Consider the following 24957-nt stretch of genomic DNA (forward strand, 5'->3'; position numbering starts at 1 on the left):
CATCTTGAATATTCAGGTTCCAAGCAAGTCTTCCTTGTGATGGGACAGATTGTGCTTTCTAACTGAGCAAGTGAAAAGCGTCCGTTTGTAAACATGATCATTTAGCTTGTTTTAGGATTTATTTTGGTCCTGGGTTTTCTTCAATTTAGCCATTAACATTTTCCAACATTTCTGTCTGTGATAGATGTTTCTCCTTAAAGGATTTCATTTGCCACATGAACCCTTTGAGAGAAAGGCTCATTCAGTCTGACCATTGCTTAAAAAACAAACAGTCCTATGGTTCTAGAGTGGCCTCCCTGTAATGTTAATGCTAGTTTGCCTCACGATGTACCGTTCGTTTTAAATTGAACTCTGTTCCATCCCGTATGGTACAGAATTAGAGCTATTCCGACTGACCATGGATCTGAAAAGAAATGCACGAGGGCGCTCTCATCGGTGGAAAAGGACACCCCAGTTTGTCACTTTGCTCGCATGGCCTTAGTTCTCCTTTTGCCTTGAGCCCCAGTTCAGTAGGCCTGGTGAAATAAAAGCCGGCGCACAGGTGAACCAGAACCACGTTTTCATTTCCTGGTCTCCGCACGGTCGCCGAGTTTGTGCTGAATCACAGCTCCGTGCACATCTCTGTGGGAGCACACAGCCTCGTCGCTCTCCTGGGGGGCAGCTGGTGCTTTTGAACCGGGACCCTTTGTGGGTAGCAGTCCAGCACTTGGCCCACTGGGCCACCAGGGTGGTGTTTTCTAAAGGAAGTCAACTCAGGTTTAAGATTTAGTTGTAAGTCATGGGGGTGGGGGCGGGGCGGGCATCGGAAGTTCTTTGTGCCACACGCAAGTGTGTGTTTAGGACTTTGAAGGTTAACGCCCCACCCCAACACCTGTTCTTCTTACTTGTGTCGCTTCAGTTGTGACTCCTGGCGGACAGAAGCGGGGTTTCCAAGGATGAGGCCCTTAGGGAAGCGGACGACCGAGCTGTTCTCCTATGCAGGGACTGTGGGTTCCAGCTGCCGGACGCTTGGTTAGCGGCTGAGCGCCTTAACCACTGTGCCACCAGGGTTTCTTTGATCACCTACAGACGCGCCAAATCGCAATTTAAGAAATATCTTAGAGCGTGTACATTTCAAGGGCTAGTGGACGCACGGTCTTTATTACTCTGGGATTTTTGGTTTTGTTTTCTAAGTACCCCAACAGTTAATTCACATACTGCTTGCTTATTGACTATCTTGTTATCTCACACTTTGTGCTTTTGATGATAGTCAAAAACTATTTTGCTCATTAGCAAAAGACATCTGGGAACTACAGATACCAAGGCCCAAGGCATGAGAGGTGCTGGCTGTTCTGGTTAAAGTTGTCGGTCAGCTTGCCTGGGCCGGGCTTCTTAGTGGTGTGGCAGTTATGGAATGAAGTAATCCGGCGAGCGGGCAGCGGTGTCGCCGTCCTCCATTCTGTGATCTGATGTCACCGTCTTCCATTTTCCTGCAGTCCTGATTTTCACGAAAGGACCTCGCCATGTCAACAAGTGAGGAATGGGTATATAGAGAGAGCTTGAAAGATGATTACTTGTTCTTAAGGTAGAATTTTGAGAAACAATCTATTTTGCCCTTCAGGAAGTGACACTGTTTATTTCGTATCCTAAGATTTTATAACCTTTTATGTCTGATTAGCTAATGTTTGTGAATATCTGAGAGTAACTTATTTTAAAGATTTATTTTTCTCCTTTTACAGAAAACAAGCATCACTATGGGTCCAAGGAGACATTTTCCGGTCCAAACTGAAAAATAGACCATCTAGTGAAGGAACTATTAATAAAATTCTTTCTAGCCTGGATGACATGTCTATTGGCGGAAACATATCAAAAATGCAAAACATGGAAAGATTTGGAGAGGTGAGTTTCTACCAGGAAGATTTTCCTTTCTTCTGAGACCAATAATCTACATTTCTTTCCTAATGCTTCCCAAAGGGAAAAATTAAGAGGGGGACTTCAAGATGTTTGTAGAAAAAGGAAATTAGGAGATAATGGATTCCTTCCCACGAATTTTTTGAAGACCCTCATCTAATGGAGCACCATCTACTTTCTGAGGACCTGAGAGTACCCGGGTTTTAGGGGTGGAATCATCCACCGCTAAAGGAGACTCAGCAAAGCAAGCAATTTCCTCTGAAAAGAAGCAGCTCTCGTGTAAGAAGCACAGCCAGAAAGAGGCTGTTTCTGGGCTGCAGATGGTGCACAGAAAGGAGGTAGAAAAGCAAATGTTTTAGTTAAGATTTCCCAGGAGCTATCAAGAACATTTTTGATGTGACAGTTAAAGAAAGTGTATAAACCCCAAGCGGTACGGTGAAAATCTCAGATATTAATTCTAAAGTAAGTCTAGAATTGAAGATATAATTTGGGGCACCCCTTGTATTGTTTTTGTTTTAAAATTCAAGTTCTGCTATAAGCAAACCACTTTCAAATAGCTGATATGCATGGTCTTGATTTAATCTTTTTAACTACCTGATGAAGTCAGGTGGTGCGACCTCCATTTGATAGGTAAAGAAATCAAATATCCAGAGATAATCTAAACTCACCGATACAAACAAGAATCAATCTATGTCTGTGATCCCAAAGCTGCGTGTTTTTTCTTTTCTTTCTATTTTACCTTGCTGCCTGTGAATAAAAGTGGAAATGACTTTTCAAAATTGAGTCCACAGGCACTTTTTGGAGGTAGAAGAAACCGTGGAATTACTCAATTCCCTTGTACGGTTAAGATACTGGGTCCCAGAAAATTTATTTGGTAGTAAGACCAGCTTGAGCAGTGAATGCCCAACTCCTAGGTGGGGGTGGTGTGTGTGTGTGTGTGTGTGTGTGTGTGTGTGTGTGTGTGTGTGTAATGGAGTGGTTCTACTCTGTCCTGTAGTGCTATAGCAGGGGTTCTCAACCTTCCTAATGCTGCGGCTGTTTAATACGGTTCCTCTTGTGGTGACCCCCTAACCATAAAGTTATTTTTGTTGCTATTTCATAACTGTAATTTTGCCACTGTTATGAATTGGAGACCCCTGTGAAAGGGTCGTTTGACTCCCAAAGGCGGCATGACCCACAGGTTGAGAACTGCTGTTACAGCATTAGCTGAAGCCAGAGTGGACCGAATGGCAGTGTGATTGACGTTTATCTTTTTTGCACGGATGTTGGTTGCAGGGCTAGGCGCTGATCAATGCGGGCCGTCCTGCAGGCCTGAGTCAGCATCCTGCTCTCGGCTTGGGCTGTGCACTATACTCTCCCCCAGGAGCTTTCTTCTTCCGCTGGACAGTAACTGATGGGATAACTTCATCAGCAGAACCACAGCTGCCCCTGTTGCGATTAACTTACAAACCCACGAGGCCTTGATGCATTTTACTTGAATGAATGAAGAAGGCTTCCAGTTCTGTCTGCGCCTCTGTTTATTTACCCAGCTCACACGTGAACTGGTTAATAATACAAGGGCCACCAAGGGATCTATACCAGGGTAGCATATATTAAAAAGCACTTCTGTCACTAAGTGTGCTCATTTTGAAATTTAGGAGCCCAAGGGCCCATTTAGATTAGGTTGTAAATAAAAGCATTAAGAAGATGGCATTGAAGCTCTTACTTAGGGTGCAGCTATTGAAGAGGTTGCAGGAGGAGCCCAAGGTGCAGTGACGATACCTCAGTAGCATCCACTGTGTCATTCACTGATCCAAGCACTTGACTTGGAGGGGCCCTTTCAGCCTTACACTCGCCCGACCCCCACCCCTCCCGCTGAGGCCGCCAGCTGTTTCCTGCTGCCTCCCTGGGAGGCCTTCAGTTCAGTCCATCCCTAACAGTCACTTTGAACCTAACCCCAGTCCGCCCATCTTGATAAGTACCTTCTAGAATGGTGACTGCTTTTACTTATTCTCCCCTTTCTCTGAAATCCTACTTCAATATCAGCATGCCAATCAGCAGATGCTCTTGACTTAGAAATATTAATTAGATACAGGTGCTGCTAATGTTTAGCAGAAGTCACACTAATTGACAATCAAGAATTTAGCTCTTTGATTACACCGCTGAGATATTGTGACTTATAAAATTCTCTTCTTTTGCTGTCAAGTACACATGAACAGGGTGCATCGTAGGAAAGTCTTTGAAGTAAAAATTGATCTCTGCGGCCTTGCATTTGAGCACTGTGTTGTTTCCATTGACCGGTCAAGATGTTTCTATTTTAACCTGGATGGTGCTGGGATGCGGTGGGGACAGTTTGAAACAGAGGCGTCAGAGTACACAGACACACCGTTCCGGGAGATTGCGCTGACTGTGGTGTGGAAGGTGAGGGTGCTGAAGGTCTGAACCAATGCAGTGGGCCGTAAGGAAGGAGAAAAGACCAATTTGAGAGGCTTTGTGTTGATCTGAAGCAGCTTACTATGAAAATGAGATCTGCCTTTCGCCGACTTCTAGATCACCTTGATTCCACATCTGAGGGCTGAAAAGGCATTTAATTTCTACCCATATTTTCGTTGCTTATTGTCCTGCCGTCGAGTAGGGTAGACTGGTGTCCCAGTGAAAGATACTAATACTCCTAAGGGCAGCAGAGAGTCTAAGAGCTGACCCCACTTTGGGAGAGCAAAGACATGACAGCCTTCCCTTGTCTATTGATCCTCTCTCTGCTCCCTGGAGGTCATGTGGATGTTTCTCTCCAGCAGATTCTAGGGAGAAGGAGGAGCACTAGGACCTTGTGGAGACAGGGAATAGAGAGGACCCAGGATAAAAGTCTCTATAGTTGTCACTTGTGGATGTATTGACTAGTCACCACGAGGAATGAATTTGGTATGAGGATTGAGACCTAACAAGCCATTAACACTCCCCTTCCCCCGATCCATCAACTTAGGGGATTGACAATAGTCATGCGGATGCAGTAAAGCCCACGGGACCTTCTTGCTGACAGGACAGGGCTCAAAATGAGAAGAAACAGCTGAAACTACCAATTAATAATTAAACTTGGAATGTATGAAGTATGAACCTAGGAAAACTGGAAATTGTAAAAAAAATAGTGCATAAAAATAAACATTCTAAGTATTAGCTGAAAGGGACCGATATTGACCATTTTTAATTCAGAAAATTATAAAGTTTACTGTGCTGGGAACAGCACAATAAAGAGAAATGGCTTTGCATTCATCATCCAAAAGGACATTTCAAGATCTCTCTTGAAATACAGTCTGATCTGTGATAGGAGTATATCTGTCTGTCTACAAGGAAATGCAATCAATAAAAATATTACTCAAATTTATGTAACAGCCATAAAAGCTAGTGATGAAGCAATTGAAGAATTCTACCAGCATCTTCAGTCAGGAATTGATGAAACATGCAATCAAAATACATTAATAATTATTGGCGATTAGAGTGAAAAAGTTGGAAATAAGGAAGAAGGACCAGGAGTTGGAAAATACAACCTTGATAGGAATGAAACCAGAGATCACATGATCGAATTTGGCTAGACCAGTGTCTACCTCATCACAAATACCTTTGTCCAACAGCACAAACGGTGACCAGATGGAACACACAGAAATAAAATGACTGTATCTGTGGGCAGAGATAGTGGAGCGGCGCATTAGCAGCAGCTGAAGCCAGGGCAATGACTGGCTGGAATTAGACCATCAATTGCTGTTATAACAGTCCCAGATCGAGCTGGAGAAAATGAAAACGGAAGTAGAAGAGAGCCAAAATACGACCTCGAGTCTCTCTCAATCTGAATTTACATAGCATCTTGTGTTAGTCTGGGTACTTTAGAGAAACACATCCACAGAAACTCATGTATAAGAGAGAGTTTTATATAAAGGTTGTGTTCATCAAGAAACCATCCCAGCCCAGTGCTGCCCAAGCTCACGAGTCCAACATTAATCCATTAATCCTATGTCCAACACCAGTCCACAAAGTCCTCCTCCATATCACAAAACATGCAATGATGCCGACTGCAGGAGGAAAGCTGAATCAGTGAACATGTAAACATCTCAGCACTGGCAGAGGTCTCCACAGGGCTGCTCCAGCACCCAGGGCTGCATCGGGGTAGGTCCATGTGGCTTCTCCTCAGGGATGTCTTGCAGGAAGTCAGCCTTGCCAGCTGAAGCAGGGAACTGGCTAAGACAGCTGCATCCTGGTCTGACCATCCGAAAGCAAGAGACCAGAGAACTAGAAAGGCGAGGTTCACTGAGCCATTTATCCCTCTGCCCTTTGATATCACATGTCCGTAAACTTGCTGATGCTTGTCCGATAACAGTTACAGCAGCACACTGGCCGGAATTGCCAGAAGTTCAGGTGGATTTGGAAGAGAACTTGGCATGAGGAATCTCATTGCTGATGCCAGATGGGTCTTGGCTGAAAACAGAGAATACCAGAAAGCTGTTGACTTGTGTTTTATTGACAATGCTAAGGCATTCAACTGGGCGGAACATAACAAACTGTGCATAGCTTTGAGAGGAATCCCAGAACCCTACATTGTGCTCATGGGGACACGGTAAATGGGTCAAGAGGCAGCGGTACAAACAACAAGACCATATGGCATCGTTTAAAATCAAGAAAGATGCGTCACAGTTTCTACCTTTCACCATACTTATTCAATCCACACTGAGCAAATCATTAGAGAAGCTGGCTTATATGAAGAAGAGTGCGGCATCAGGATTGGAGGAAGGCTTTTAGACAACCTGTGCTATGCAGATGACACAACCTTGCTTGCTGAAAGTGACAGACGTGAAACACTTGCTGCTGCTGAAGGTCAAGGACTGCAGCCTTCAGTATGAATCACACCTCAATGTGCAGAAGGTCAGAATCCTCACAGCTGGACCAGTAGACATCTGATAAATGTGGGGTACAATGGAAGTTGTCAGGAATTTTGTCTTGCTAGGATCCACAATCAGTCTTCATGGAAGCCGCAGTCAAGAGATCAAACGACACATTGCATTGGGTCAATCCCCTGCACTTTTTTCAGCGTTGAAAAGTAAGGTTGTTATCCTGAGGACTACAGTGCACCTGATGCTGCCATGGCATTTCCATGCCATTGAATATGGAGGACTGAAAGAGCATTGACGCGCAGCGTAGCCAGCCCCTAACAAATCACAGCTCCAGTAGGCGTAATTGTGCAGCAATAATAAGTAAAGATTATAGTAAAGTCATACACAGTTAGAGATTGAAATAAAGGAGTCAGACACATTTCATGGTAGCATGCTCACCTTTGTTTGCTCAGTGGTCCACGTGAGGATGTGGAAGGTGGGAATTGCAGGAGCGAGTGAGAGTGAGTTTATATATCTTTTGGGGGGTGTTTAAGCCCCCTGCTTACAAGTAAGGACATGCGTCACAGGAAGGGGTTGTGCTATCGGTGATACAGTGATGAGAGGGGCATGATCTAGGAGTATACACTCGAAAGGAGTGGGAGGGATTGGGGGTACACATGTGACAAGATGGGCGGATCCTAGAGTCAGGGAGGCAGCCTAACTTTGGATGTCACTGAGCAGGTTTGACCTGTTCTCTGGCTCCCCATAGAAACAATATTCGTTTGGTGTGAACCTCACCTACAGTGGACCAGACTGAAGTAATCCACTGCCCTTAACAGCAAGGAGTGGGCCCCACCTGTGGTGACACCTGCCAATGGTCTGCAGGCTGAATGCATCTGACCTCCCACCATGTGCTGGCAAATAGCCTCTGATAGAGTTTGGCTTATCTTTGGGAGAGACAAAGCTGGGGAAAAGTCTTTTTATATCCCACAATCAAACAGCACACTACATTGGGTAAGTCCCCTGCAGTTTTCAAAGTGTTGAACAGTAAGGATTTTACTTTGAGGACTAGTGCACCTGATGCTGCCATGGTATTTCTGATGGCCTCATATGCATGGACACTGAATAAGGAGGACTGAAGGAGAATTGATTATTTGAATTACAGTGCTGGAGAAGAATATTGAAAGTAATACAGACTGCCAGAATGCTCCTTAGAAGCAAAGATGGCAAGACTTCATCTCACATACTTCAGTGTGTTGGCTCATGGAATGAAGAGAACCCTTTGACTGTTCGCCTCCACAATCCTGTGACTGTTGGCCTTTCTCAGATCTTAGCCTGTTTCACTTGGACTCATTTTATGAGGGACTGCCTCCTCTACGACGCTTTCGACTTCATGTCTTCTTCTTTCCTGCTAGCTGGAGTACATCCTCTTTTCACACGCTTTCAAAACTACTATTGCATTGTTTTAGTATTGTCTTTTTAAATGTCTACTGTATTGCTGGGTAAGCATCAAACTATAGGACCAGTAGTTCAAACCCAGCAGCTGGTCCATAAGCAAAAGATGAGGTTGTCTGCACTTATAGAACCTTATAGCCTTAGAAGCCATATATAGGTCTGAGTCAGCATCGACTCAATGGCAATGGGTTTATTCCCTACCAACGATAGGAATTATGCTTTATTCATCCCTGTCTATTTGATGTTTGGGGTAGTTATGGTTATTGAAATGAATGAATGAGTTAGTGAGTAAATACGAGAGGATGCTTGGTTGCTGGCTTCCAGGGCATGTGTTTTAAAATCTGAAGTTCTGGTAGAGAGGTGGTGTAGCCTTTTCACCAAAGACATGTCCATTGAGAGCCAGGGAATCCAGCCTAGGCGGTAGGAAGAGAAGAAGCATTTTGACTCCAGAATGGTTATCCGACAAGACTAACGTAGGAATGAGGGAAATATAGTTAGTTTACAATTCATGAAATATTATTCATTTAAAGTGGAATGAGCTATTTTGGCTTGAAGGGATCTTAGATTTTGCAACTGAGGCAACAGATAGCATATGATCTTTATACCATTTTTATTTGTGCCATTGCTGATGCTTTGGCATAGGCTTTAGAAAGAGCATTACATCTGGGGTCAAGAAATATGACATTAAAACCATAGTTTGCCATGAACAGTTTCAAGATGTTGTACAATGTGCCTAAAGTCCATGAGCACCCCCCCTTTTCCTATTTTTCATCAATAAACTAAGGAGCATAATGCCCTCCAACAAGGCATTATGGGAGCTGGCATATAAAAAGACCTAGTATGGTATTTGATATTATCTAAGCTATTAGACTTAGTTTACCAGGGCACACGTTCCCCCAGTATGTGAGCAGAGCCCTTGAATTCCTGCTGGTGCGTTTTGTATTGCTTGACTAGTGTTGCATGATGTTACTAAGTTCCCATGGGCCAGCACCTGTTGCCCTGGCGTCGATTCTGACTCAGGGTGACCCATGTGTGCCAGTAGAACTGGGTTTCAGAGGACTTTCAGTGGCTGACCTTTCAGAAGTAGAGGGCCAGGTGTCTAGGTAGACTCCACCCTCTCCAGCCTGCTAGTTAGCAGGCGGATACAACCCAGGCGCTCCAGTTAGCCACCCGCAATTAGTTTATGTTGCGTCTTGGTAAACACTTTATGTAACTTGCATCGGTAGAATTTGGTACTCTCTGAAACAGATCCATTTATCATATCCATTGAGCCCGCCTATGTCTCGGCAATAATTCAAAATGCATTTTGTGGATTGTATCTGTGTGTGAGTCTGTTGGTTGTAACAAAGAACATCCTTTTCAGTTCTCCCACCTCATGCCTGCATTTCTTTGATTTTGAATCGGAACCATATGGAAGGGCGCTTTGCAAAGTTCATGGGAAAATGAAATTGAAAGCAAATGGCATTTTCCCATGCACATTTTGAAACCTTGCTGTATTTAGCTGGGTAATAGTTGTGTTTTCTAGTATGTTTGCAGGCACTGCTAAATTCACAGTGCATTTAAAGGAATTAAGGCCTGTATAAAGCAAAATGATTTGAAATGACCTTTTTATAGAACATGATTTTTTTTCTCTCCCAGAATAATTTAGACGAAGATGAAGATGTAGAAATGAAGAATGGTATAACCCAGGGAGACAAACTCCGTGCCTTAAAAAGTCAGAGACAGCCACGTTCCTCACCAGCTTGTGCATTTAGGTAGGTCTGTTATGAACTTCCGTTTTAGTGTCCTTTCTCTGTGGAAAAGGAGCCCTGTGGGGTTGGGGGTTAGGCATTGGGCTGCTGACTGCAAGGTCAGAGCTTCAAGCCCCCTGCAGCTCCATGGGAAAGACGAGGCTGTATGTTTCTGAAAAAATTCAGTCTCAGAAACTTGAGAGAGTCAGCATGAGTCAGGATTGGCTTTGGCTTTTCCTTTGTGTATGAAACCTTTGCTGATCTCTTTTGGACGTCATTCTACCTCTCAGTGTTTGGTGTAGTACCATTTGCCAGTTGTACCGTGGTTTGTTATTTATTGCTGTCACTGTGGGGAGTCGCTGAGCTTTAGATGTTTATGGAGAGCAACAGCCTCCATCCCAGCCGCTGGAATTCCGCTGTAAACTGCTGTGGTCAGTTCTCTCTGGGGACTGAGTTCCACATTCCTTTTGGAATGCCACTCTTGTCCTGTGGGAATTGACTACGGCTTTGTGTAGAGACTCGCGTGTGTGGGAAGCATCGCACATTAAGATTTGGTGTACCCCAATTATGGGCACACATCGTTTCAACTCCAGTCAGTCCTTGTTTCTTTTGCGTCTTACTACTCGAAGGTTTGGGGCCACAACCCTGCTTCACGCAAGTCTGTTGGGGCCATTTCCCCAACAGCGCATGCTCCCTTAGTGCCACTTTGTCACATGTTGGTAACTCTCACAGTGTTTGGGACTTTTTTTCCCCTCGATGGGATTGCACCCTTCATAGGGTAAAGCATATGTTTTATATGTCCTGGGGAACCAAGAACTTTGTGGGACTCCGCTTTATTACAATATTCGCTTTATTGTAAACCAAACTTGCAATATCATCGAGGTATGCCTCTAATTCCTTAGGCTTGTTTCTGTATTTGAGGCACGAGGAAGGGAATTTTACCTGTACCCAGAAAGCTCTAAATCAGCGCTTCTCAACCTGTGGGTCACGACCCCTAGGGTGGAACCGGCCCTTTCAGAGGGGTCGGCCGATTCATAACAGTAGCAAAATGACAGTGATGAAGTAGCAATGAAAATACTTGTATGGTTGGGGTCCCCACCACATGAGCTGTCTGAAACGGTGGCGGCAGTGGGGGCCTGAGAGCCTCTGCTGCACATCCTCTGAGCTCGAAGTTTGAAACGGCTCATCAGAATCAGTTCATGGTAGTGGACTGCGAAGCCCCACCTGTGAAACCACCCACTGTGAATTCAGGTGGGGTCGGAAAGGCTTCAGGAAAGTGCTGGTGTAAAATGTTATAAATATCACCAAGATTCTTTATTATCATTTATGAAATGGGTCCAAGGATGAATCTTATGGGAACTAGCCACTTTTTCTTTGAATTTTAATTAGGACCACATAGCAGGAAGAATATCTTGTGAGTATGATTGACATTTGAAAGCACCACAGGGGTTTGGATTATCATGATTTTATCTAGGAAGATGATAACACATCAAGCCAGATTGGGTATGGTATTTTACCTATGTTTCTAGTGCTCGTATGCTAATCTCAGATATAGGGATTGATATAGCTTGAAGTTGAGATAATCATTTTCTTAAATAAGATGGAAAAAAAGTGGTAGGAAGCCTGATTCTTAGTAATAACCACCAAATCCCCCCAGAATGTTGAGGAGGGGCAGCATTTCCTGAGTGCTTGCACTGGACCAGCGGCCAGGGGGTCACTTAGTTTGAACGTAGGCTGAGCTGAGTTTGCATTAAAGGTATGCAGCATATCCTCATGCCGGTTGGCTGCTAGAGGTTACAAAGGTGAAACCATTCCCCAGTGGTGGGTTGGAGTTAGAAATGGAATTGGGATTCAGACCCAGTTAGTTCCATTTAGTTTATGTTCACTGGAAGGTTTTTCACACTCAGTGTATGTGGCAGTTACATAATCTCTGGTTAACGTGTGAAGGGGTGGAATCTCGCCTCTCAATCAGGTTGTAGCTTGATGACCTCATTTTGAGGCAAAAACAGAGATAAATAGCTCACTGGAGGTGAGGTACACATCCCTGTGAGACATTCCTGTTGACAAGCCAGATGGAGGTACACTGATAGAACCAGAGCGAGGAGCCACGTGGAGACTCACGTCAGCGCTGAGATGAATTGCTTCCACCGCCACGGAGCCACAAGACTTCCCACCCACTGGCCTGTGAGCTTCCTGCACTGGACATCACTGCATGCGTTGCGTGAGTCTGAAGAGGAATTTACAGACTGGTCCTGGACATATGGGCAAATATTGCACTTAATGGACTTGATCTGGACTGGGCTGGGATGTTTTAAATGTAATTACTCTTTATATAAAACTCTTGGCTATACACATATGAGCGCCTATGAATTTGTTTCTCTAGTCTACGCAGGCTAACACATCATGGTACCAGGAGAGAAACAAATCATAAAGCGGGAGAGCGATGCTTGCTTTGGTGGTTTTTCTTCTTTGGCTAGCTGGAGGTCAGCTTATGTCTATGCATATGTCTATGCAGTTTACTGGAAAGAACATGGGAAGTTAAAGTTTTGATTCTTTTCATTGGTTGTAGTCTTTGGTTATTCCTGTATGAAATGGTGAAGATAAATGTGATTGAGGTAGTTAGATTATTGTGCCAACCTGGCCGATAACGCATGTGGGGTTAACTGAAGGGCGGAGAGATAAATGGCTCAGTGAGCCTCCACTTTCGAGTTCTCAGGCCTCTTGCTTTGTGATAGTCGGACCAGGGTGCAGCTGCCTTAGCCAGTTCCCTGCTTCAGCTGGCAAGACTCACTTCCTGCAAGACATCCCTGGGGAGAAGCCACATGGACCTACCCTGACGCAGCCTTGGGTGCTGGAGCAGCCGTGTGGAGACCCCTGCCAGTGCTGAGATGCTTACACATTCACTGACTGGGCTTTCCTCCTGTATTCGGTGTCATTGCGCCTGTTTTATTGCGTCTGTTTTGTGAGATGGAGGAGGACTTTGTGGATTGGTGTTAGACATATGGGTTAATGGTGGACTTGTGGGCTTGGGCAGCACTGGGTTGGGATGTTTTCTTGATGTGCACTTAATCTTTATATAAAACTCTCTGTGGCTTTGTTTCTCTAAAGTTCCCAGACTAACACAGTGATTAATGTGTATTTTGAGCTTGGGACAAAATCTCCCCTTTAATTTCTCAGAGCTGCTTTGTGAAATGGCTGATAGAAAGCCTGGCTCTGGCTTGATGCTGTCAGAGGCCTAATCCCTTACTTGGTATCAATGAAATAGTGTATATATGCATTAAGATAAACTAACTAAGGATTGAACCTGACTTTTAAGAATTGAGTTTAGGATCTGATTCTACTTTGTTTATACTGATTTCTTCTGCCTATTGTTATTTGACTTAATGATTGATAGGAATGATTATTGGGAAGGATGACAATAGAAAGCTTGTAAGCTCACTTGCCTTCAGTGATTAAAATTGGATCATTAAATGGGTTTAGGACACGCCTGCAAAGAAGGCTCTGAAAAAATAACCCACCCAGTGTTGAGTGCTCAGGACATTCAAAAGTGAAGAGACTTCCTAAGGGGCTTTTGACAGACTTAAGAAAAAAAAAAAAGTAACTCTTTGGATTTTTGACTTTTGAACTAGTAATTTGTTGTTGAGGTTGGAAAAATCTGGAACCATGAAGAAACTCTTCTCTCTGTGATTGGATATTAAAAGGAGCCTGTAGGCAGGCAGCAATGCTTGCTAAGTGACCACCTGGATCCACTTGTTGAGTGGAAGTGAGAGAAAAGCAGCAGTAGAGAGCCGGATTGATTTTGGCCACTGACACCCATAGACCTGCTTTACAGGAACTAGAGTAGAAGATGAGAGCGGGTTGACTGGTCTGAAGTTCATGACCTCGCACTAGGGGGCTAGGGTTGCTGAGAATTTGTGACAGTGCCTATGGTCTAAAGGTGAAGCGACCAATGGGCAACCTAGTGAGCCTAAGAGGCAACCCACCTTGAGTTGACCAGAACCCAACTAGATAAAGAGAAGATTTTTGAACCTATGAACTGTTGCATATTGCTGCTGACTTTATGCATGGCCTGTCCTGATTTGACTTTGCTTAAGGATGCAGAGAAGATTCTTCACATTAAAGACTATGATTGTCTCATCAGAGCACTAAGTTGATGCAAGTGGGCAGTATAGAAATTGGATATCCAAAATGGGGCGGATAAAGGCATGACGGGGCAGGCTTACACACTTTCATAGGCACGGGAGCATAATCATAGGCATATGTTCATAAGGTTATGGTGTAGGCGCTCGCATAAACAGGGAATATTTTTGTTTTGTTCACTTTAGAATATTATGTTTAAGTGAAGCTTTGGCACATTTTTGAATTGTGTATGCACTTTAGTTTTATCCTGTTAGGTGCAGATATAATTTTATTATTGTTTTGTTGAAAATTATGGATGGCTAAAGAGTTGTATAAAAGTGTCAGGTCGACAAGAGGTGGGCTGTGACAGTTACGTATCTCTGGTCAACTTGCAAGGGGGTGGAGTCTGGCCTGTCATCAGGCCACAGCTTGATGATCTCATCTGGGGGCACAAACAGGTAAATAGCTCACTGGAGGTCAGATACACACTCCCTCCCTGGGAGACATTCCTATTGACAAGCCAGATGGAGCTATGCTGATAGAGCCCGAGCCTTGGAGCTGGAGGAGACATGCAGAGACCCACATCCATGCTGAGATGAGTTGCTTTCACCACCGCTGGAGCCACAAGACTTTCCACCCACCCGTGATCTTCCTGCACTCAGCGCCACTACGTGTGTTACGGGATTCAGAAGAGGAATTTGCAGACTGGTCCTGGATATGTAGGCTACTATCAGATTTATGAACTTGACTGGACTGGGATGTTTTTTAATGTACAATGACTCTTTATATAAAGCTCTTTGCTGTAACATGAGTTTTTTATAATTTGTTTCTCCAGTCTACCCAGACTAACACAGTATACAATATCAATCTGTTTTTTTTTTTTTTAATGATGCACCATGTCTTTCCCTTGAAATGTTAAGAAAATTACTTTGGTTCCAAAAATTAATTTTCAGTAGGTTTATATTTATTAAGAAATCAGCAAGAAGAAGGCATACGTTTCAGGAATCTATAACTAAAGAAATAGGCAAAAGAAATGAGAGAAATCCTATTTCCAAGACACTATGGCTTGAGCCCTTCTTCATCTGCTTTTACTTTTAGTCAGAAATTTTCTCATTTTTTTGAATTTAGTTTTCTGAACATCCTCCAACATTCTTTATCCTGAGTGGATGCAGCACCATGTTCTGATGAAAAATTAGATGTTACAAATAAAATTCTTGAAATACAATCAGTAATGAGTAAAATAAATTTCCTGTAGGTTTTAGCATTTATTTTTAAAGGGGCAGAATATATATGTGTATATTAATGAGTATGTGTATTTGTGTCTATCATGAATAGATGTACTAAAGGGGATGAATATATAGGTCTATATACACACACACACACCTCCTTTTGTAAGGTTTTCCCTTTTTACCATTCTAATATTTTTACTGATCTGATTTGTTATGCATTGCTTAAGTATATGAACTTGGTGATATGAAAGCTTTTGTTTCTCATTCTTAGGTTGGATGATATAAAAGGGCAGCCGAGGTCAGCCTCACAGCCTTTCAGGTATGGTTACTGAGGTTGAATTTCTAGTAATTTCTGTGTGAATACAAGGAACCCTGGTGGCACAAGAGCTATTCATTGAACTGCAAATCACTGCGTCAATGGTTCAAACCCACCAGCCAGCCTGTGGGAGAAAGACGAGGCCGGCTGCTCCATAAAGATTTAAAGCGCCAGAACCCCAATGGGACAGTCCTACTCTGTGCTATTGGATCACTAAGTTGGAATGCCTCAATGACAGTGTTTGGTGTGGTTTGGAATGTGTAAATGCTATGTTTTAGATAAATGATGGAAAGAAACTACACATTCATTTTCACTTAAAAAATGTTTTTCCCTTCTCCTCCATTCCAGATGGTTACAATATGCTTTACTTTTAATGCTCACCGTGACCAGGATTTTATGTTCTCTCAATTCTGGTAACAACTGTAGCATCCCCTCTGCTCCCAGCACGCTGCGGGGCCTGGGGCAAACAGCAGTTGCTTTGAGGCTTCCTTCTCTGAATATTAGGGTTTTACCATGATTGTTGCCCCCATTGCTGTTAGGCTTACTTCCCTCAATTTTCGTTATGTTCCCAGCCACTTTATTTTGATTTCCTTCGCTCTTCCCCATCTGATCGGGAACTAATCGTATTTTCCTCTGGAAGAATGCACTGAACGCTCTGGGCGGGGTACCAGGGATCTTGTATGAGGCTTGGCAGGAGCAGTGTTAATCTGGCCGACACTGGTGATGAAGTGGGAGAGAGGAGCTGATTGGGCTTCTGTTCCGTTTTCCCTCATTGGGGAGGATTGTTTGGTGGGGGCAGTTCTGAGAGGACCTAGGCTTTCCTGACGGTGTGAACTGCTCTTTTGCACACATTTCCCTATTCTTGGTTTAGAAGCAAACCGTGTGCCTAACTGAGCTGTTGTTTGGATAGAACATGCAGAGGAAAGCATCTGTGCGTAAACAATAGGTAAAGCAGGCAAAGCACCATCTACAAATGAGACAAAGGTGTGGATGCAGCTCATTCAGGACATCCAGGCGTTCTGTGACTGGACTGGAGAGCCCCAGTGGGAGCGTGTGTCTTGGAGAGCTTCCTCAGGCAGGGGTCAGACTGTGAGTTTATAAGCCAAACCAAGAAGTTTGCACTCTTTAGGCACCAAGGGACTCGTAAAGGATTTAAACACGGAGTGGCAAGGTTACATTTATATTTTCAATTTTGCTGGAGGCGAATCAAAACTTGAGTTGTTGAAGAAGAATAGTAGTTTTGAGTTGTCAGGGATACAAAATAAAAATGACCTTACTGTGAAAGGGGACGCTTAGATTGGAACTAGAAAGGAGCAGGATCCAAGTGTCCCCCGAGCCAAGAACGGCAACGAAAATCCAAGGATGCTGAGCCTGTGGTTCAGAGCAGGGCTTAGAACCCCTAGAAACTGGGCTTGGAGCCCAGTGCTGGTACCTGCTAAGGAACTGACTTTCAGCCCCTCCCTTGTGTGGTGGGCACCGAAGCTCTGGTGGGTACAGGTTGGTCTGCTAACCACTAGCCGCCTTGCACATTTCTACTCCTGCAAAGAGAAACCCACAGGGGCTGTGCAGCCCTGTCCCAAAGGGTGACTGTCGTAGCTGACTCGGAGATAGTGAGTTTGGCTGCTGGTGGTGATAGCTCACTGGGTTGGTTTCAGGAGTAATGAAAGTCTGGCAGGTCCCGAGAACAGTACCGGGCACATTGTGTGCTCTGTTAAGTGTGGACCACTGTTGCTGTCCCTGTTGCTGACACCTGTCAGGATATCAGGTCCTGGTCTTTATGCTAATACCCTAGCATGTGTGTGTGACATTTCCCCACTTTTCTTTACAAAGATTGAGCTCTTCCCCACAAGGATCTGTTCTGAAGACCTCAAAGGGGGCTTTATCCCCTTCAGCGACAGCCAAGAGGATAAGCAGAGGTTCTTTGTCCACGGGAGCCAACGTAAGAAGGTAATTTTCTCTCCCACTGCCCTCCTTCCGTGGCAAGTGCATTTGGTTGTGGTGGTGTCAGTGAAGGGGCCAGGGACGGGGAGAAGGCACGAAAAGGGCCGTGATCCTAGAGAGGCCTCCGATACATTGCTGGGGGGCAGGAGGGGGGTGGCCTTTTCTTATCCTGAATCTCCAGGTGGCTTCATGTTGGCCCTCTAAATGAAGTTCAGCTGCACATGCAGGTGATAAATGGTACTGTCGTGCTGCGCCTGCTGTATACAGGCAGATCTCAAACAAGGCCATTCCGGTGTAGACATTTGCAAAGGACTGTGTACAAGTTAACCCCCCCAGCTGGTCTGCTTTCCACTCCCCTTGTAAAGCCCCTTTCCTTTGTTTCTAACCCCGGGACAAATAGCTCCCGGGCCCTCTATTTTAAGACCAGCCCCCAGTTTAATCGGTTTCTGGGGTCTTTAGTGCCACTGGCAGAAAACGTTGCCGTGTGTGACAAGCAGCTCTGGACCACATACTTTAACCGCATCCAGAGTGATGCAGAGCCACGCCAGCATCATTGGCATTGGACGTCTCCATCACATCACCTAGTGTCGTACATATGTGTATCAGAAACACGAGTACACATTGTCGTCTGTGTTTTTGTCCCCCCCCTTCTTCATCTGTGTTTCCCACCCAGCTTTTCCATCAACTCCCGGCTAGCCAGTTCTCTAGGGAACTTGAACGCTGCGACAGAAGACTCCGAGACCAAGAAGACCTCAGCATCCTCTAAGCCAGGTTTCATAGCCAGCCCGTTCACCAACCTCTTGAACGGCAGCCTCCAGCCGACAGCCAGAAATTACCCCGAGCTCAACAACAACCAGTACAACCGAAGCAGCAGCAGTGGGGGCAGCCTGACCAGCCACTCCAGCCCCCACAGCACCAAGGCAGAGGAGGCCGGTACCACCCTCCGACCCTCCTACACCGGGCTTTCCTCTTCTGCAGCCAGGTTCCTGAGCCGGTCCATCCCCGTAAGTTCGCAGACAGCACCTCTCGGTTCTCACAACCCTGAACGCAACTTCTGTGCCTTGCCCTCCCATCCAAGGCTGCCACCAAGGAAATTTAATAGTGCCAAGGAAGCCTTCTGAGCGACGCCTTCCCTCTGTGCCGTGGAATTGCCTCAGCACGTACATCCCGCTGGCTCCTCGTCAAGTAAACGCCCAGTTTCAACTGGTTTTCTCTCTTCCTTTCTGCTCCTTTCTTCCTGCCCCCTTTCCAGTGCTTCTCTTCCAGTAGCAGCAGCAGCATCTGGTTCCTTCATCCTGGCCACTGTTAGGTGCCTTTTCACTTCGAGCACCTGGTAGCAGCAGCTGGCTCAGGTGATAGACGTACAGTACCTGGTTTGGCGATAACAGCAATAGGAATTGTGACCTCTCCCATGTCCTCTGAATGAATGAATTCCAGGGTAGTTAAGTATAGAGTGTACTGAGTGGACACTTCCCTTCCCAGAACTAAGCCATGAATATCTCAGTTCCTGTGGGCGACGGACCCAGAAATGATGAGGTGGCCTTATAGGTAGGTAATGAGAGGTAGTGGGAGAAGAAGGCAAGATGTTGGAATTAGGTGATGCTGTGGTTAAGCATGTGGCTGCTGACTGAAAGGTTGACAGCGCAAACGACCAGCCACTCTGCAGGGGACAGATGGGGACATTCTTGGACCCCCTGTAGGGCAGTCCTGCTTTGTCTTCTAGGGTCACTATGAGTCAGAATCAACTTGATGGCAGGGGGCCATCATTGTAGAGAAAGGCAGGAAGACCTCCACGTTACCAAGCTCCCTTTTTAATGACTGGTACACTCAGGTAGAATAAAATTTACTGGTTCCTCCGCTACTATGAATCATGCATTTCAGTGGCCTCAATGATCATTGGAATCTGTTGGAATGTGAGTTTTGGTTTGAAAGGAGGACCAACAACATGGGAAGGGGAAATCGCGCGTCCATGGAGTCGAGGAGCTAGGGTGAACGTGGAACGCACTCACGGATGCCCAGCCCTGGCAGTGTCTGGAGAAGGCTGCAGTCTGGCAACTCTCAATCATTTCCTCTGCCATTGTCCACAGGGGGGGGGAAGGCTGCTTGCCGCCCCGGGAAAGGAGGGGCAAGGGGGATGGTGCTACTCCCTGGGAGCACACTTGGCATCCCAGTGAACCCAAACATTGTGCCTGGGTTATAGAGTAAAACAGATCCGTCAGATTATTGTTTTTTTCCTTATTAAAACTATTATAATGTAATATAAAATAACATGATATCAGTGGTGAAGTAAATCCAATTTCACTGCTTGTCTCCAAAATCCTGCTGACACTGTGGAGCAATAAATACACTATGCAAAGGAATGTCATCATTGTCCAGGGAGCCCATAAGGATTTATAGCAGTATTTATTACAGTACTCGCTGATTCACTGCCATAGGGTCGATGTGGACTCAGAGCACCCCTATAGGACAGGGTAGAACTTCCACTGTGACTTTCCAAGACTGTAACTCTTTTTTTTTTTTAACATTTTATTAGGGGCTCATACAACTCTTATCACAATCCATACATATACATACATCAATTGTATAAAGCACATCTGCACATTCCCTGCCTCAATCATTCTCAAAGCATTTGCTCTCCACTTAAGCCCTTTGCATCCGGTCCTCTTTTTTCCCCTCCCCCCTCCCTCATGAGCCCTTGATAATCCACAGATTGTTATTTTGTCATATCTTGCCCTATCCGGACTCTCCCTTCCCCCCCTTCTCTGCCGTCCATCTCCCAGGGAGGAGGTCACATGTGGATCCTTGTAATCAGTTCCCCCTTTCCAACCCACTCACCCTCCACTCTCCCAGCATCGCCCCTCACACCCTTGGTCCTGAAGGTATCATCCACCCTGGATTCCCTGTGCCTCTAGCCCTCATATGTATCAGTGTACAACCTCTGCCCCATCCAGCCCTGCAAGGTAGAATTCGGATCATAGTAGTTGGGGGGAGGAAGCATCCAGGATCTGGGGGAAAGCTGTGTTCTTCATCGGTACTACTTCGCACCCTGACTGACCCATCTCCTCTCCTAAACCCCTCTATGAGGGGATCTCCAGTGGCCAACACTTGGGCCTTGGGTCTCCACTCTGCACTTCCCCCTTCATTCAATATGGTATGTATATATATATATATATATATATATATATATATATATATACTCACACACACATATACATATATACCTTTTTTTTTTTTTGCACAATGCCTTATACCTGGTCCCTTTGGCACCTCGTGATCGCACTGGCTGGTGTGCTTCTTCCATGTGGGCTTTTTTGCTTCTGAGCTAGATGGCCGCTTGTTCACCTTCAAGCCTTTAAGACCCCAGACACTATCTCTTTTGATAGCCGGGCACCATCAGCTTTCTTTGCCACATTTGCTTATGCACCCATTTGTCTTCAGCGATCATATCATGGAGGTGTGCAGCCAATGATATGATTTTTTGTTCTTTGATGCCTGATAACTGATCCCTTCGGGACCACTCGGTCACACAGGCTGGTGTGTTCTTCCATGTGGACTTTGTTGCTTCTGAGCTGGATGGCTGCTTGTTTATCTTCAAGCCTTTAAAACCCCAGTCACTATCTCTTTTGATAGCCGGGTACCATCAGCTTTCTTCACCACATTTACTTGTTGACCCACTTTGGCTTCAGCAGTTGTGTTGGGAGAGTGAGCATCATAGAGTTCCAATTTAATAAAAGAAAGTATTCATGCATTGAGGGAGTGTTTGAGTAGAGGCCCAAGGTCCTTCTGCCACCTTAATACTTAACCTATAAATATAGACACATAGATCTATTTCCCCATCCTCATCTATATATTTGCATGTCATGTCTTTGTGTAGACCTCCATAAATGCCCTTTGACTCCTAGCTCTTTCCTCCATCTCCCTTGACTTTCCTCCTGCCTTACCACCATGCTCCATCCCGTCAGATTATTATTTTGTCATTATGTTATTGTGGTAAATTATGTATGCAATACAGCTTTCCATTTTAACCATTTTTTTCTTGAACATTTTCCTTGTGGTTTGAATATGTTTACAGGGAAAACTAGTTTTCCACTCAGCAGTTGATACGCATTACATTGTGTGACATTCCTTAGGATCCCATCGCGGTGAAAGCCCGCTGCTTACTCCCTCCATCTTTTCCTCATTTGTGCTCCCCTCTTCCTATCCCTTCCTGTCTTCTGAGCTTGCTTCTGGGGCAGATGCTGCTTTTTCCCTTCTCCTGATGGATGGTTAAGAGGCCACCTTTCTCATGTGTGCGATTGTTCCCTTGATAGGCCTGGTTGTTGTTGGCTGGGAGGCGACCTCTACGCGTGGGTTCAGTTTCAGATTTGAAGGGGGTCAAGGGTCCTGTTCTTTGGGATACCACCAGTCTCAGACTAGCAAGCCTGGTCTTTTAGCTAATTATGAATTCTCTTGTACCTTTTTCTCTCACTGACTCCAGGAACTTCTATTGCGATCCTGAGTAGTCTAGTGGTGGTAGCTGGGTATTTGTCCAGTTCTGGGCTCAGGCTAGTGAAACTGGGGCTCATAGGGTTTTCTTGGCTATAATCTTTTCCCCCTTTTATTAATTTTTTTCCTATAGAGCGTTTTATTGGCATATAGTTCACATTATTAGGTTTTTGGAGAGGGGTAAGCCTCGGTTCTTGCTACACGGCACTGAAAGGATTCACGTTGCAGAAGCACTTTTGTAATCCAAATGAGTTTTTCTGAAGGAACGGAGAAGTGTCAGTTTTACAGTCTGAAAGGGTACACGCTATTTCTGGAAAGCGTGCCAGGCTGTGCTGGGTTCAGAACTGGTGTGGACAACCTCAGGGAGAACACCCACTGTGTGGACCTGGAGACTCCCCAGAGGCCAAGAGCCTAAGAGCAGGTAGACCCGAGTAGGCCCGGAGCAGGGGCTGAGGGGGCAGGCAGGTGCACGCATGCCCCGCACGCTCCAGGCCCTCTTTATATCGTGCCCCGAGCAAGGGCAGAGCAGAAAGGGACTTCAGCCGGACAAGAGGGGATGCCAAGAGAGCATGCAGGGCTGTGCTTCCTGTCTGTCTTCTGTCCTGCTATCGGGCTGGGGGGACGCATGGTTGAGAGTATTGGTTGACTCCATTGGCTGGGTTTAAGCCCACTTGTGTGATGTACCTAAGGTGGTGTGCCCAAGGCATTGGTCTTACCTGGGCCTAGGGTGCTTGTGTCTGAGCATGCTCAGTTTGGACTTCCCATAGGTGTCCAATTAGTGCCTGATCTCTTTCCAGCCCCTGTATGTGGCCCCACCAGGTGAGTTCTGCTCGCGGAGGCGTTTGGGGGAGACAGTCCCACTTTGTCCCTAAATGTAGCTGCCTTTCATTATCATGCAATGTAGTTGTTTAGTCATCACCACATCAGTTTTCTTCTCATGCATGTTGTTAGCGCCCCCTTCGCGCCCCCCCAACACATGCCCTGCCATGCCCCTTGGCAATTATCAGTCCAGTTATTGTCTCTCTAGATCTACATAGCCTGGATTTTATATACAGAAAATCATGCAAGACAGGAAGCAAACAAACAGAAAACCCCAACAATGACTAGACAAAACATCGACAAACCTCAATCAAAAGAAAGGCAAAAATACCGAAAAACTAGAACAAATTTAAAATGAGTCAAAAGGGAGATCAAGTGATAAGGTGTTACATTTGAACCCAATTACATCGACCATCATCAACTTTACGCTGTTCTCTGTCTGATAACAAGGCTGTCCACATCCTTTGGCTATGGCCCGAGGGGCTTCATGGGACGCTTAGTCCATGGGGGACCCTGAAAATGAAATTTGGGCTTTCAGTGTCATGCATAGCCTTCTGCAAACTGAGTGTTCACAATGTGAGTCCTGATACCATCCCCCCTTCCTTCAGGCTTGGAGTTTATTATTGACACTCCTTGGCTCACACGTGCTGTTTAACTTCTGCTGTGTGGATTTAGTTGGTGTCTCATTGAGATGACTGCCTGGTTTAAGACAACCCTCAGGTTTCACACCGCAGGCGCTCTTCTTGTTGATAGCTGATACCATCTGGTTCTCTCGATGCACTTTGCTATAGCACTCATGCCTTCAGTGATCTCTTCTTGAGGGTGAGCCTTGAGCAGAAACATTTTACTTTATGGACACAGATCACCAGGCCTTTCTTCTGAGTTACCAGTGGGTAGGTTGAAGCTGCCAAGAATTTCATTAAGAGGAGTTCTGGCACATAGAAAATTTTTTAAATCTGATTTTATCCAAATGTTCTGTTTTTAAATTGTGTAACAATATATGTTTGAAAACATTTTCCATTTGACATTTTCTACATGTACAATACGGTGACATGATTCTGCTCAGCATGCTCTGCAACCATCACCACTGTCCATCTCTAAAATTGCCCATTGTGCTTAACATTGCTGACGTGTCTCAGTGTGATTTTAGATTCATTTAGGGCCTTCAGAACATCTCTTCCCCTTACTCTGAAATTAATTCTGCTATATAGCTTTGGTACATGGTTACCTTAAAACTCAAATTTATGGAACGGGAGGTTAGCCGAGAAACAATATTATACTTGAGGAAAAGTTTTCACCTGGGTTTGTAATTCCTCCACAGCAGGAATTGAAGTGGTCAGTACTTGCACAATGACGGTCACTGAAGCCGTGGACACTGTACCTTATAGACCAGCCTTTTATTTGTGGCTGCGTGTAAATATACAGATAGTTGTATGTTGTACACATCTCTCAGATTTCATGGCTAACAGTTTTGCGCGATCCGCGAGCCAGAAGGATCGGCAGTTTGACGAGAGGCACTGTTGGGCCTTTCCTGCGTCTCCGTTTTCCTCTTGGTAATGGGAAGCACAGGAGCACGCTCTAGATCAGCACTTCGCAACTGGTGGGTCGCGACCCCTTTGGGGGTCCCACAACCCTTTCACAGGGGTCACCCGATTCATCACAGTACTAAAATGACTGTTATGAAGGAGCAACGAAAATAATTTTATGGTTGAGAGGGTTGCCACAACACGAGGAACCGTATGAAAGGGTCGCGGCATTGAACCACTGCTTCAGATGATTGTTGACTTTTGGTATTACTTAATTTTGGTCTCAGTCCACATTTTGTTCTTCTCACCTTTCCTCCTCTTCTTCCTCCTCCTCTCTTGGCTGGAATAGAGTAATTTTCCAATAATTTAATTTAATGTAATAGTCTGTGTGGGCAGCTGCTGCTGCTTCCATCGTCACCACCCGAAGTTTGTCGTCTTATTGTAAGGAAAAGCACTTATAAATAGTCTTGCCAGTGTGGCAGCGTTCTACATCCCCTCCCCCCCTGCTCACCCAGGGGGGCAGAGTGGAAACCTCCTGGGGCGGGCTCTCCTTCCCTGAGCTCTGCTCAGAAATCCCTCCGAGGGGAAGGTGCCAAGTCCAGCCTGTTGAGT

At 45.2% G+C, this 24957-nt stretch overlaps 1 protein-coding gene across 3 annotated transcripts in view; it reads left to right on the forward strand.

Annotated features, from left to right (window-relative positions):
* CDC14A (cell division cycle 14A) overlaps nt 1–24957 on the forward strand; it is a 174705-nt gene that overhangs the window by 133975 nt on the left and 15773 nt on the right. For 2 of the 3 annotated variants that reach the window (XM_075558821.1, XM_075558819.1), the window contains exons 11-15: nt 1719–1878; nt 9819–9934; nt 15530–15577; nt 17405–17521; nt 18189–18651. In XM_075558821.1, the coding sequence (XP_075414936.1) occupies nt 1719–1878; nt 9819–9934; nt 15530–15577; nt 17405–17521; nt 18189–18636 (889 nt within the window). In that variant the 3' untranslated portion in view covers nt 18637–18651. Of the gene's footprint in view, nt 1–1718; nt 1879–9818; nt 9935–15529; nt 15578–17404; nt 17522–18188; nt 18652–24957 lie in introns of those variants that run through there. The other variant, XM_075558820.1, reaches the window with a different exon arrangement.

Source organism: Tenrec ecaudatus, chromosome 1 (genome assembly GCF_050624435.1).
Source record: "Tenrec ecaudatus isolate mTenEca1 chromosome 1, mTenEca1.hap1, whole genome shotgun sequence".
Lineage (NCBI taxonomy): Eukaryota > Metazoa > Chordata > Mammalia > Afrosoricida > Tenrecidae > Tenrec > Tenrec ecaudatus.